The 14,508-nt window shown below is 43.6% G+C and overlaps 1 protein-coding gene across 1 annotated transcript in view; it reads left to right on the forward strand.

Annotated features, from left to right (window-relative positions):
* Positions 1-1,399: 1,399 nt before the first annotated feature.
* The window catches only part of PGK1 (phosphoglycerate kinase 1), a 28,623-nt gene continuing 15,514 nt past the window's right edge, over positions 1,400-14,508 (forward strand). Inside the window, exons 1-4 of the mRNA XM_072626050.1 lie at positions 1,400-1,633; positions 8,796-8,846; positions 11,374-11,529; positions 11,633-11,777. Coding sequence (XP_072482151.1) covers positions 1,569-1,633; positions 8,796-8,846; positions 11,374-11,529; positions 11,633-11,777 — 417 coding nt within the window. The 5' untranslated portion in view covers positions 1,400-1,568. The remainder of the gene's footprint in view (positions 1,634-8,795; positions 8,847-11,373; positions 11,530-11,632; positions 11,778-14,508) is intronic.

Raw genomic sequence — 14,508 nt, forward strand, 5'->3', positions numbered from 1 at the left:
AGATTAGGTAACCTGGGAAAATGCTTGGAACTAGAAATCTGATGTAAATGCAAGGCATGGTTATATTCCTGGCAAACTTTTTTGACCTGGTTTTTTTTCCTTTTAAAGCAATCTGCATATTTATTATTAGTATAGGTTTTTGACAGCACAAATACCTCCCCCAAACCAGCCAAAAACTGCACACACACCCCAGTCACACGATCCCACTTAATAGTGATTATGACTGATAGTTAGAAGGCACTCTTTTCAGTGTATCCATTATTTACAGAAAGGAACTGTGCTTTCACAGCTTGATATAAACTTTATTTATTGTATTTGAGCTGAGTTTTGTTGCCATTTAGTGTTTTTATTTATATTTAGTGTTTATAAGTAACATTGTTCTTTCTTTATCTGCCTTCGTTATTTTATATCACTTCTTAAAAGTTTAGCTTCTTAGAGGATCTGGGTTAATGGTGAGAACAGGGCATCTGAGTGTCTGAAGAGGGAGCTGCCCTAGAATGGTGGACTAGGCAGAAGACTTTCCTGGTTGAAGCATGGTCCTGAGGATACATTTCAGGTCTCTGAAAGGGCTGGGCATGAGGGAAGCAAATAATGGGGAGACAACTTGATTGGGTTTTTCATCCTTTTGCCTTAGGTTTCAGACTAAAGGCGTCTCAGAGAAGGAACTCTTGTGCCCCACGTGCCCTGTGCCCTCCGTCTTCGTCACACTGATTTGCTGCTTAGGTGAGAAGAACTGCCAGAGTCATGACTGATTTGGTAGTTGACCTGTTTTTAATCCACCAAATCTATTTATCTGCATTTGCTTCTGCGGTGGAGGAAGTTTCTATTCGTGGACTACCCCAGACCGACCAAACTCCAGTCAGGCCCCAGGCCAACAGTCAAGCGTGATTTGCCCTGTTTGGTTTCCGTCAGCGGAAGCACGTGGGGCCTTGGGTGTCCTCCGTAACTTTGGAGAGCCCAGGGCCCGCGTCCGTGCCCTCTGTCCGCTAGACAGCATCACTTTTGGAGGGCAGAGGCCGTTTGGCTTCGCTCTTTGCACACGCCGTGCCTGGCCCGTTATGAAGCGCCTACTAAGCGCTGGCTGACGGACTGCAGGCGGCCTCTTCTGTCGGCAGGCTGGTATCCCGGAGCCCAGTTCCGGCCGCAGCCCACTTCCGCTGGGCCGGCGGCAGCCCAGACAGCAGCTTTTCACTTTCTTTCTTTCTTTCTTTCTCGGCCCCTCCCTAGGCCGCCGGCTGGATTCCCTCGGAATGGGCTGCGTGCGGGACGTGACAGCCTTGCCTCGTACGTCACCCCTTCCCACTCACCCCACCAGCCTTACGAAGGGCGGGCCGGACCAATGGCTGGGCCCGCTGCCTGCGGCCCTGGCCAATGGGGGCTTCGGGAGCCTCTGCAGGCTGGGCGGGGCGGCGGGAGGGAGGCGGGCTCTCGGGATGCTCCTCGAGGTGCGCGGCGCTGGGCACTAGGCAGTAGGCGCTGACCCCGGTGTGCAGAGCACTTCCTAACTCCGGCAAGCCGAGCTCAAGCCGCCGCCGCCCCGCCGAGCCCGCTGTCTCCTCACCGCCAACATGTCTCTTTCCAGCAAACTGACCTTGGACAAGGTGGACCTGAAGGGGAAAAGGGTCATCATGAGGTAATAACTGTCGGCGGCTCCTTCTCCGGGGAGCCCCCTCTTCTGGGGCCCCCAGAGTGAGCCCGCGGGCGGGTCAGGGTGTGGGCATCCCTGGTGCCCGAGTCTTAAGTTCCCCGGGCTCGTTCCCTCCTTGTCTCCCTCCCCCCGCCCCGGGCAGCCTCCTTGGGCTCGGGATCCCTCACCCTGTGGGGCGTTGGCCTCACCCTGCGGGCCCTTTGGGACCCCTGGTCCTGGGGGGGCCCTCGGAAGGTCATCCCCGTCCTGCCCCTGCCCCCAAGCGGGGCCCACGTGGCTCCATGTATTACATAAAGAATCCCTTCCCCCCAAGCCTCCAGCCCCTCTTCCCCCCCACCCCCACCCCACCCCCGGGAGAAAAGGAGGCACCTTTTTTTTTCAGCTGCTGTATCGAAATTGAGGATGCATGAAGAAAAGAGCGCCTCGAAGCTGTCCCAATTAAGACGTATGGAAGTGGGGGTGGGGGTGCCGGGTGCTATCCGGTAATGTTCCGCTAAGCTTGTGTAACAAGCCTTCTGCCTGACTGGGTTGGGCTGCGGGCTGAGGCATTTACATGAGGAGGATTGGGTGACACGAGGTAATTTTTAGGTAAACCCTTTATCCCAGAACTCCTGGGTCCAACTCTTCCCTCCATCGAAATGTGGATGCAGGATCGTAGCATAATCGTTTTAGAGTCGGGGTAGATCTTAAAGGTCATATAGTGTAACCCCTGCAATTGATGAACAAACTTCCGGCTCAGAGACGGGAAGGAAACTTGCCCAATGTCCCACAGCTAGAAAATGGGAGCGCTGGGAATGGAACCCAGGTTCTCCGACTCCAGATGCAGCACTCTTTTCAGAGCTGTTTTTCCTCCTTTCTGTTGAAATTCCTATGCCCCATTTACTCTCTTGCCAAGCATTTCTTCTCTCCTGGAGCTGCTCACAAAGTATCTTATGTAAATTTGCTTCTCGAAGCATTCTTGGGTGTTAGGAAGACTAGTACTGCTAGTCCCACTTTGCATATGAGAAAACTGGAGCTCAGGAGGGCGAGGTGATTTTTTTTATCCCTGGGTCTTGGTAGCAGGACTTGAATTCGAATCTTCTGAACTCCCCCCCCCCCCCCTTCATTTAGGGTGTTAGGTAGAAAAAAGGAACCAGAATGATGGCTTAGAACAGAGCTTCAGTTAGCATTAGAGAACCTAGCTCTGCCGTTTACTGCCTTGGGGAGTCACATCTCTGAACCTCAATTTCTTTGTAAAATGTGAGGGTGGAATAGAATGACTTCTTAGGTCCTTTCTTACCCCCCCCCAAAAAAAATCTGGGCTCATAAAAGTAAACTACAGCCAGACATTGATTTGTGAGACAGTTTGATTTCTCATGGTCTAAAAGAGTCCCTAGATTGAAGGCCATATATGTATATTGCATTGCAGTGCGCCATCTTTCCCTTTGTGGGCAATGCTTGATTGACAGGTTAGTATGTGATTATTGGTTGTCCAGGTCCTCTCCCAGTTTGGGCAGATCTTCTGACCTTTTGGGTATTAACAGACATCGGTCAGTGGGAAAGTCCCCTTCAGCGTGCTGTTCCTTCAGCATTGCAGGCCATTTATCTGGAAACAGAGAATGAACTGTAACAGATTTTAATCCTGGCTGAGACTCGAGATCATTTTGCTTAGCTCCTTGTTTCTAGTTTAGCTCTGGCTAAGTTGGGCCATACATGACCTCTCCTGTGTTGCCATTCACTGTCAGAATCATCCGGCAGCCTAGAACCTCTGAGAAACATTTCCTGATGTCCACATTTCTCTGACTTAGTTGGAGACATGCAAACCAATCTGTAAGCTGTTTTGTTTTATATAAGGGCCCCTCCTAGATAACGGAGAATTTCAAATCCTTGTGTAATGTATTGGAGACTTCTGCCTGAGACACAAAAAGGTAGAGGGTCATATACAATCATCTTAGGAGGCTTTTTAAATTTCCTTTCTCGCTTCTCACCCCATCTCTAGGCTCAAGGGTTCTCAAGGTCACCTCTACATTCTCTTGGTTCATGCATGAAGTGGGGAAGGATGGAGGCCTGGAGGTTACAAGCTGGTGGCTGGCTTCTATCTGCAGCACCAGACACTCGATCTTTAGCTTCTAGATATATAAAAATGGAACTTTGATTTCTGGAACTAACCAGATTGGAGTTGAGAATAGAATGTGTTTCTTTTCCCCTGGATCTGATAGGATAAGCATCTTCCTCCAAAGGGCTCAAAGTTTTTCCTAATTTAAGCCAGAGCATGAGGGGAATTAGCCAGGCCCAGTAGAAATTGACCTGTCCAAGGTCACCCAGTTAGTAGGTGGGAGAGGCAGATCTATATCCCTGGTCTCCTGACTGTTGGAACCTTAGGCAGGTTGAAGCAGCAGGACCTTGCCTCTGTTCACCAAAGGTTGTGATCAAGAACTTTGTATTTACTTGGCTGCAGAAGAGGTCTGGAAGTTTCGTTTGCTGCCAATTTGTGTAGGTCTTTTGAACAATGAATCACACTTGGGATTGTGGGACAGGGCCCACTTTTTCAGTAGGCCCAGTCAACCATGTGCTTGCTGCCAGCACAATTCCCTTTTGCTTTTCTGCTCCTATGGTAGTTACTGGCAGCAGCCCAGAACCTCGATCTCCTGACCACCTGCTTTTCCTCTTCAGCCAAGAGAACTAAGAAGTTTGCCCACTTTTCTGGTCCCGACTTAAATCTGAATAATATTTGGGATATATAGCACGACCACTTGTGCTGAAAAATTTGGTCAATAAAGTGCAGCCAATTAGTGACTCACTGGCCATGTCACTACAGCTCCCTTCAGTCTTCCCAACTCTCTGAGTAAACTTTCTGCTGCCACTTTTATGCAGTGTCATTTCCTTTCCCTTCACAACTCTTCACCAGCTTGTAAGCACCTCTCTTTCCTCATTTTCTTTGCTTTTTTTTTTTTTTTCCCTTCTGGCATGCTATAACCTGACAGACTATCTGTAGGATGTGTTCTGGGTGAAAATGGAAGCCAGAGTGGAAGCCATGGAGAGAGAAACTGAGACTTAAAGGGAGAAAAAAAGATTTTCATTCTTTTTTCATTTGGCAGCACCTTTGTTAATTTTCTGAGTCTGCTGCATGTGTTCCAGTGAGAAGATTTATTGCTTGTGTGGGGTAATAGAGATGGGAATCGGGCAATTAGGCAGTTTGAACTGGACTGGAGCTTAGAGATCATTGAAACTTCATTTTGTAGAGGTGGAAGGCTGTGACTTGTTAGAGAACCTGTTTTCTCCCTCCCAGGCCTTTTCCTATACCATATTGCTAGAGAATTAAGATTATGAACCTCAGGCCTCTAGATATAAGACAAGCCCCATTTTTGTTTAGGGTGAAGGAGGAGAGACATGATTTAAAGTGAGGTGGAGAATATGAGTAAGAAACCTGTACATGGCAGTCCAGAGGGGAAGGTGGAGGAAGGGCTGGAGCCAAGAGGAAAACTAGGCCTGTGCTACTCCATAGACCTAGGAATCTTCAAGAAGCAGGTTGGAGCGACTGATCTTGGGGTTGGTCCTCATCAAGAGACCTAGTGTGTATTCCTCCTTTTGAGTTTCTGGCTAGCACATGGCACTATTAGTCACCTGACTTCATGAATCTGCCTGCCTTTGAACACAGTGTTCTCTGTTCCAACCCACATGCCCCTGCCTCAGCATAGTAAAAGGAAAGTTGAACAACACATCATAGGTCTTTTAAAGAGATGATGATTAGTCCCATGGGGTCTGCTGGTTGGGTATTATTGGTGAACTCTGACACCTGACCAGTTATGAGAAACATCTGTACATTTACAGGAGTGTCTGCAAGGGTAAGAATGAGAACAGAACTGGCTTGTTTTTAACTGGTAGCAAGAGAGTGCTGTTTAGATCAGGGCTTGATCCAGCTCAAGAGAGTGCCAATCATTAATAGTCAACTCTACAAAATCAGGACCTGCTAGATTAAAGAAAGTGATGGAGAAACTTTGAATAATGCAGGTTATACTTAAAAGCATGTCTTGTTCACATGCAGGTTGTTAAATGTCAGCACATCCCTGATTTGGAGCTATCTTAGTATTTTAAAAAATGTTTTATTTATATCTTTTGCTTTTTACATCACAACCGTCACAGGTTATGGCCCCTTCACCTAATAAACATCAAGCCTCCCTCCCCCCCAAAAATGGAAAAAAAATCGGTTAAGCCAAATCTAGTGGCAGCACCTTCATTTGATAGCACATGCCACATTGAGCACCTGTAATGTCCCCCACCTCTATTGAAAGGAGAGAAGTATGTTTCCTCATGTGCTCTCAGGGCCAGGATTGGTCATTATTATCATTTAGAATTTTGAATTGTTTTGATGTTATTTTCATTTGCATTATGATAAGTCATGCATATTACTCTCCTGAACCGCTTACCTTACTCTATCAAATTCATCTAAGTCTTCTCATGTTTCTCTGAATTACTCAAATTCATTATTTCTGAAGGCAAAGTAAAACACTCTGTTACGTTCATATGCCATAATTTATGTAGCCATTCCTTGCTCAGTGAGCACCCATTTTGTTTCCAGTTTTTCTTTGGTTTTACTACCCCATAAAACTATTTCTGTGGCTACTGGAGTAGATGTATCCTTTGACCAGTATTTGGTCAAAGGGTACAAGCAGTTGGGAGTTTTAAAAAAAATAATTCCAAAATATTTTCCAGAATTGTTGAACAGCTCCACTAACAGCGTATTAGTGTCCTGGCCTGTCTTTGCACAGCCATCTTAAAGTAATATCTCTGCCTAGCAACCATTTTTCCTAGCTTTTCCCATTAAAAACAGATATTTTTCTCTTATGCTTCCTTCCCTTCTAAAATTTCTACCCCCTGAATCTGAAAACACTGGGCAAAACAAGTCTCTGTAAGCCTTGCTATCTAATCAGATAGGGTTCCCTTGCATTAATAGAGTGCTTTACAGTTTTAAAATCACTTTCTTGACAATTTTCCTGTAATGTAGACAGAAGAGAAAGTACCACCATTTTACAGGGGAAGAGACAAAAGGTTAGGGAAGTGAAGCCATCCCCCCTTCTCACCAATACAAGAAGCCGATGCTAGAAAAGAGTTGAGATTTCAGTTGTTTGGGCCAGAGAAGACATGGAATGAAGAGGCTTTCTTTAGTCATTTGGCATAGCTTGAGATTGGGAGGTAGGAAGGAGATGAATAAGTGAGTCTGAGAAAACAGGAAAGGTAAGGCTATAGGAGTTGATGAGGAAAAGGGAAGCTATGGGAGCTAGGAGCAGGACGAGAGTGTCAGAATCCACCATGTAAACTTCTTGCTTGACACTGTGGCCCTCTAGTGGATCAGAAAGTAATTCACTTCTCTTTCCTCTATGGAGTTCTTTATTGGAGGAGGAGAGGGAAGCCTTAGCACTCTTGGGGGTGGGGAGAATGCCCGGCTCTTAGCTTTTTCATCATGGTCCTTCTGCATACTTTGTGGAAAAATGAACCATTAAAATAGACTACTCTTCATCCTCTTTGAAATGTGAACTGAAGCTGGCATGGTGCCTTTCCTGTGGTATTTAAAAGGCAATGCTTGGGATCTGATCAGATTGCCTGAAACCACCTGCTAAGATACAGATCTCTTTCCTCAGCAGTATATAGTCTTTAAAAAAGTTTCCTAAGTCAAGCCACTTGATTTCTCCTACTCTGCTAATTTTGATTTTAGGTTTTATTTTCTGGCTGAAATTTCTTCCTCATTTCCTGATTTTGAATCACTCTGGAATTTCTGGCTGCCATTTAATATACATTTGGATCCAGAATTCCTCCTTCCCCTGATGTAGTTCTGCATTTCTTAGTCTTGTGGAATGGAGTTCTGACTTCAAGAAAAGACTGTGCTTTCCGCCACTACTGTCTTCCCTTGATTTTATGAAAAATTCTTAATGCCCTTTGACACCAATCATTTCCTAATATTCCCCCTCCCCCACTAGCAACAAAAGTTAAGGAAAGCCAACTATTAGTTAGGGTTGAGTTACCTTCTCTGAGTTACCTGAACTTGGTTTTGGATTTTTAAAAGAGCAGCCAATTCTAGGTTCTCAAATGGACTGAGGCAGGAGACCTGCATTAGAGCCCCACCTCAGATACTTTGGATGACCACTGAATATCTCTCAGCCTGTTTCCTCTGTAAAATGAAGATCAGAACACTTGCCTCATGGAGTGCTTAGGATCAACAGAGATCATGTGTGAGGTGCTTTGTAACCTTTAAAGCTCTTTGCTTATAGAGAAACATCACCATCCCATATTGCTATTTTTAGGCAGATGGAAACTTGTGAACCTGCATGGTATAGTGGATAGAGATCTTGAGTCAGACAGGAAGGTCTACTGGCTACGTGACTCTGGGCAAGTCACTTAATCTCTGTGTCTCAGTTTCCTCAAATGTAAAATGCAGGCCTCCAAGGCCCTTTTCAGCTCTGGCTCTATTCTGTGAAATAGGCTGAGGTCCCAAGGAGTCCTGAGAAATCTACAGGTCATCTCATTTTAACCTTACAATAAAAATCTGTCATTATTGTTAATAAAAAGCATTCATGGTTCTTTAAAATTGGCAGAGAAGCCCTGGTCTAGGGGGTAGGGGGATTTCAGTTTTAAGGACAAGCACCAGGAAAGTGTTATGCTTTTTGGGTTGGCATATGTGGCCATTACAGAATCGCTTTCTTATCTGTAAAGTAGGCTTGACCTCCCCTTGAAGTGAAAGGGCCGGCCTGGGGTCTTGGTTTTGATGTCATTGGACAGGGATAATTTGTGAACATTGTGCCAGGATCCCAGGAAGACTCCCAGGAAGAGTGATATTCATTTAGTAAGGCTCTTAATTTCCCTGCTGAATGCTTGAGCCTTCATTTTCAGTGATCATACCTGTAAGGACTTGAAGGGAGCAGCGATTTGATCACCTGCAGATTACCCCAGTGAAATAATTCATTATACATCTGCTTGCCTTCAGAACAATACGGTACCCATACATTGATGTGTATTGCTTAGGCACAGATGGTTCCACTTTTCTTCTTCTTGAAGTCTGGCATCTTAGGAATTAAGATGGCTTTGGTACTTTCAGGTGATAGAAGAAGGTTCTCCGGCCCACCTGTTCATGGTAGTTCATGATGCCTGACCTTGAAACTTCTGTTCTTTGCAGGGTGGATTTTAACGTTCCTATGAAGAACAAAGAGATAACTAACAACCAGAGGTAAGATCCCTCCAGTCTCCCTACAGAGAGGTCCCTCGGGGATGGGAGGGAATGTGTAAAGCTGGGCCTCTTCACCCTTTTTGTGGCTTGGAGCCCTTTGGCCCTCTGAATCTGTGGGTCTCTTAGAATAATGAGAGTCATTACCCCTTTGGATCCTCTGCGCTTAGCACTTAGGTGCTTAATAAATGTTTAATGAATGAACGATGATTTTCAATGCATAGAATTACAAAGCAAACAGGAAGTTAGTAGCCCAATGGACAGAGCCCTGGGCTTGGAATCAGAAAGACTTATCTTTCTGAGTTCAAATCTGACTGTAGAACCTTGGGTAAGTCACACCCTGTTTGCCCTCAGTTTCTCATCTGTAAAGTGAACTGGGGAAGGAAATAGAGAACCACAAAAGAGTCAGATATGACTGAAATGACTGAACAACAGCAAATTTTTTTCCCCAATCCAGGTTCATGATTCCATTCTCCTTCCCCCCATCTATCCACTGACCCCAGGTTCAGAACATCTGTTGTAAAAAGTCAGGTGTTTCCAAAAAGTAGCATTATAGAATCTTTAGGAGAGCTGCTTAGACTATAAACTCATCTTTTCCATCCAGTTGCTCCCAGTGTGCTTTGTAGTATCATCATCTGGAGATATGACAGTTTGAGATGGAAAAAAATAACTGAAACCAAAAGAATTCCAGGTTGGGGGAAGAGAGAAATTTTTCCCCCTTTGTTTTTATGGAGGTGCCTCCTCCCTCCCCACTGGGAAAATTTTAACTGTTGAGAATGATGAACACTTAAGATGTCTTGCTTCCTGGCCATCATTGTGCCAAAATAGTATCTAAAAAATACATACTAGGAAAATTGTTACATATTCTAGCATTCACTGTACCTGAATCAGTCAGTAGACTTAAATCAGGCTTTTTTCCCCTAGGTGGCCCAAGGAAAAATCACCTATTTACAAACATTTCATTGTTTTAAAAAAAATTGACCAAATTTTATTCCAAAGCAAGAATAATTTGTGCTCTTGGCTCCAAGATTCAGACATAAATATAAATGACCCTACATTTGACAGCTTGATGCTGGAAAGATACTTTCCGATGTTGTAGAATATAGTCTTGAGGCTTTGGGTACAGGGATGACTGCGCTGAGGTAATGAGGCCTTTGCCTCACCCATCCTTTCTTCATTTTGCCTTCTTTGGATTCCTCCATCTTCTGGAATATACAAAAGAAGTCTGGTTTTGGAAATGATGCCAAATTCAGAAACAAGCTAATAATGTGAAAGGCTTAAAAAAATCTGTCTTTGTCTTGGCAGTCCTCCCATTTTCAGAAGTCCATGAAATTTATGAAAATGAAGATCAGAAAAAAATGTAGACTGGTGTTAGGTTAGCAAGTGACCCTGATAGGACCAAGTTTCATATGACAGAAGTCATATTTATAGAATCATGGCCTATTGGTGGGTTCAGGAGGAGCCAGCTGTACCTGAGCAGACATCCTCTACAAGTGGGCGTCCATGCCTTTGCTTGAACAACTCCACCAATTGGGACTTCAGTTCCTTATGATGCAGATGCTACATTCTATTTTAGAACCATTCTCTTGGGAACTTTGCCCTTTTATTGAACCAAAATTTGCTTCTGCAACTTTCTCCTATTGCTGTTAGCTCTCTCTGTGGCCAAATGTAAATCAATTCCTCTCTGTCTTCGGGATAGCAACTTGGTTTTCTTTTTGCTAGGCTTAACATCCCTAGTTCTTAAACTCATTCAACTTCTTCCATCAGTCTCTGTTCTTCCACCTACAAATCTAATTTATATTCATGGTTCGACTTATGTCTGACATGGAATCTTGCCTGAGGATACCAATGTGATGGACCCAAAGATCCTTTCAAATGCCATATTCTTCTTATTCTTGACTCTAATGAATTTTGGTCCCCCCTCTTTCTGAATTGCTTACTTTGGATCCATTTTGATGCTGTGGGAGACAAAATCCAGGAAACATAACTTTCTTTGACTATAGTGTTAGTGGTTTCCTTTATTCTAAAGTTTCTACTTCCTTCTAGCTAGTGTTGTCTGACTATATCTGTAACAATTTTAAATGTGTAAAAAGCAAATTCTATAGGTCACTTTGGTTATTGTAGAAATAAACCAGGTTTTAAATATACCAAATGAGCTAACATTATGTATATCAGTTTATACATAGTTACTAAACAAACAAAGTAACAGGCACACAAAATGGCATTATTTTAATTTCCTTGACATTTCTGACTCGAACTTATTTTTCAAATTAAAACGTGTCTTAAGAAGGGAAAAAAGTCTCCCTCCCCTTACCCACCGTCTTGAATCTATCCATTTCAGGTATTTTATATATCTGCCACATTGACACATGATTGAGAAGTCTGCTGGTAATCAGGAGATCAGGATACAATGTAACTTACTCTAGATAGAATTTTAGGAGAGGATGAAATATGCAGGGACTTGAGAAGGGCAAGGTTTTATTAACTTGTAGGAATGATCTCTGTATTACCTGTCCTTTTTGGTTTGCAGAATCAAGGCTGCTCTTCCTAGCATCAATTACTGCTTGGATAATGGAGCCAAGTCTGTTGTTCTGATGAGCCACTTGGGCCGACCTGATGGTGTCCCCATGCCTGACAAATACTCCTTGGAGCCTGTGGCTGCGGAGCTCAAATCCTTGCTGGGCAAGTAAGTGCTGGAGTCTGGGTGCACTATGTTGGCAGGCATGTTTGTCACCAGTTTCCTAGCTTTCAGTCCACTCAGATCTCTGCATCCTTCTCTTAATTTCCAGAGATGTTCTGTTCCTGAAAGATTGTGTGGGTCCAGAAGTGGAGCAAGCCTGTGCTAACCCACCTAACGGTTCTATCATTTTGCTGGAGAATCTTCGCTTCCATGTAGAAGAAGAAGGAAAAGGCAAAGATGCTTCTGGGAACAAGGTAAATCCTTAAGTTTGAACCTCGAAAATTGTATCTGATAATGGAAAGTGAAGGGATGGGTATATGCAGAGTGCTGGAGGCTCATGTGGCTTTAAAAACAGATAAATGCATGTAAACCATTCAGGTCCAAACATTGTTAGTAAAAGTACTATTTTGGTTTGGTTTCTGTTTTGGGGAGGCGATCTGGGGTTGTGACTTGCCTAGGGTCACACAGATTTGAGGCTAGATTCGAATCTGACTCCTACAGTCCTCAGGGCACTTTTCTGTCACTGTGCTGCCTAACTGCCCCCAGGTGCTCCCTTTAGCAAGTGCCTCGAACCCGCCAGGGCTTAAATATAGAGCATTATTACTTTTGTTGCTGTTGTCATGTTCTGACAACATATGATTTAAATGGAGGAATCGCTCTGGAAGGGTAGTGGGAGTTTTGGGCATGATTCTGGATATTGTAATGCTTTCTTTGATATGGGAAGTACAAAGGGAGAACAGTGCAGGGTCTTATTGGGTAAGTGACTAAGTTAAGCCTTCAGAGCTGAGCAACATTTGCACAGTTCAGAGTTTGAGAATTAAAGATTTGGGGTATTATGGGCTAGATTTTTTGTATTGTCCTTGAAAGGCTTGGCATTTGAAAAAGTAAATTATATCTACTGCAATTGGGAATGTTCCTTTTTTGCAAAACTATTGAGGTGGGGAGTTGTGACTCCCCCAAACCTGCGGTGCAGGTGAGTGATGTGATCTTGGCCAGATTACCTAGGGTTTCTGTACTGCCTCTCTTGAAGAGCTCAAAGTACTTTCATACCCAAATTAATTTTCCTTCTCAATATCTCCGAAGTCAGCAGAAGTGGCTATTTCCCCCAATTTACAGAAAGACAACCTGGAGTCTCTTGAGGTAGGGGAACTTGACTGATATTGGAAGGTTTGTTGCTAGTGGCACAATAGTTTAGGTTCCTAATTCTTTGCCTGCTACATTATTACACAGATTGGAACAATATGATCGAAAGCCAAACATTGGCAATTAAGTCAGCAGTTAGAGCTGATTCTCTTGGGATCATTTCCTACTTACCTGATGACTACAAGGAGGAGCCAGAGGTGATCTTAGCAGTTTCTGCTTTTAAGGTCTTGGAACAAACAGAAGTTGCAGGCTAAGTGTCTTGGTCTCATTTTGCACAGCTGACATTTTCCTAAGGTCAGCAGGGAGTGCCTGCTATTAAGCAGTTTCTTTTCTTAGCACCAGTAGCCCTGGTCCTGCCCTCTCCTATCTTTGGCATCGTCTTGCTACAGTAGTAGTAGAAGGTTGACCTACAGTGCTGTGCCCTTTCCTCACTGAAACTCAAGACACTCAGCTTGAGAGTTTGAAAGTGGCAGAAGACAAGTTGCAGCCCCAAGGAGGAACGTGGAGCATTGCTTTTTGGGGGATCTACAAACTGGCTCTCTAGTTATATAGCTCACCGTGGCTTCTCACCTCTATTTTAGACTTTCCCATTCCAAAAGCCAATAACAGAGTTCATCTCGAGGAAGGCTTTGAGATGGTCATAACTGTAGAGCAAATTTGGGGGTGTCCAGAACTATATTAAAACGTAATAGGGAGATGTTTAACAAAATAAATACAAATGCAACACAACATAGATAATGTTAATTTGTGGTTTTCTAGGTCAATCTGCAAATGCAGCAATCTGGTTTCCATTTCAGTTTGACACCACTGCTTTGGGGCACTTTTTTCCTAAAATTTTTGTGCTCCGTTTATTTAAACAGTCTCAAGTGGGTGTGAATCCCCATGTCTTTTTCTTAGGAGAATTTAATTAACGTCATATTACAGAGGAGAAAAGAGCACATGTCTTGGATCCAGAAGCCCTGGGTTCATTTTCCAGCTCTAAGGCTTAGTATCTGTGATTTTGGGTAAATCACCTAACCTCCTGAACACTCCATTTCCCTAACCAGAAAATGGTGGTGTTGCTTGTTCCTTGGAGCTACCTGTCACCGAATGTGGTTATGAAGAAGGGTTTTGACTCTAAACGTTCTGACTGCTCCATATCATAAGCACTTCTGCTTTCAAAACATCTCTCTTTTTTTTGTTTATTTATTTTTAATTTTCAACATTCATTTCCACAAAATTTTGAGTTCCAAATTTTCTCCCTATCTCTCCCCTCCCCCTACCCCAAAATGCCATGCATTATGATTACCCCTTCTTCCAATCTGCCCTCCCTTCTATCACACCCCACCCTTCCTTTATCCCCATCTTCTTTCTTTTCTTGTAGGGCAAGATAGATTTCTATACCCCATTACCTGTATTTCTTATTTCCCAGTTATATGCAAAAACAGTTCTCAACATTTCATTTCTTAAACTTTGAGTTCTAACTTCTCTTCCTTCCTCCCTTCCCACCTGTCCCCACTGAGCAGGCAAGCAGTTCAATATAGGCTATATATGTATAGTTTTGCAAAAGATTTCCATAATAGTCATGTTGTGTAAGACTAACTATATTTCCCTCTTTCCTGTCTTGCCCCCCATTTATTCTATTCTCTTTTGACCTTCTCCCTACCCAAAAGTGTTTACTTCTAATTACTCCCTCCTCCCATTTGCCCTCCCTTCTATCATCTCCCCCACTCTACTTATCCCCTTCCCCCCTACTTTCCTGTAGTGTAAGATAGATTTTCTTTTTTTTATTAATTTTTAAATTTATTTTCAGTGTTCTACAATCACTACCATATAACTTAGATTATTATTTTCCCCTTTCTC

Source organism: Notamacropus eugenii, chromosome X, assembly GCF_028372415.1.
Source record: "Notamacropus eugenii isolate mMacEug1 chromosome X, mMacEug1.pri_v2, whole genome shotgun sequence".
NCBI classification, from domain to species: Eukaryota; Metazoa; Chordata; class Mammalia; order Diprotodontia; family Macropodidae; genus Notamacropus; species Notamacropus eugenii.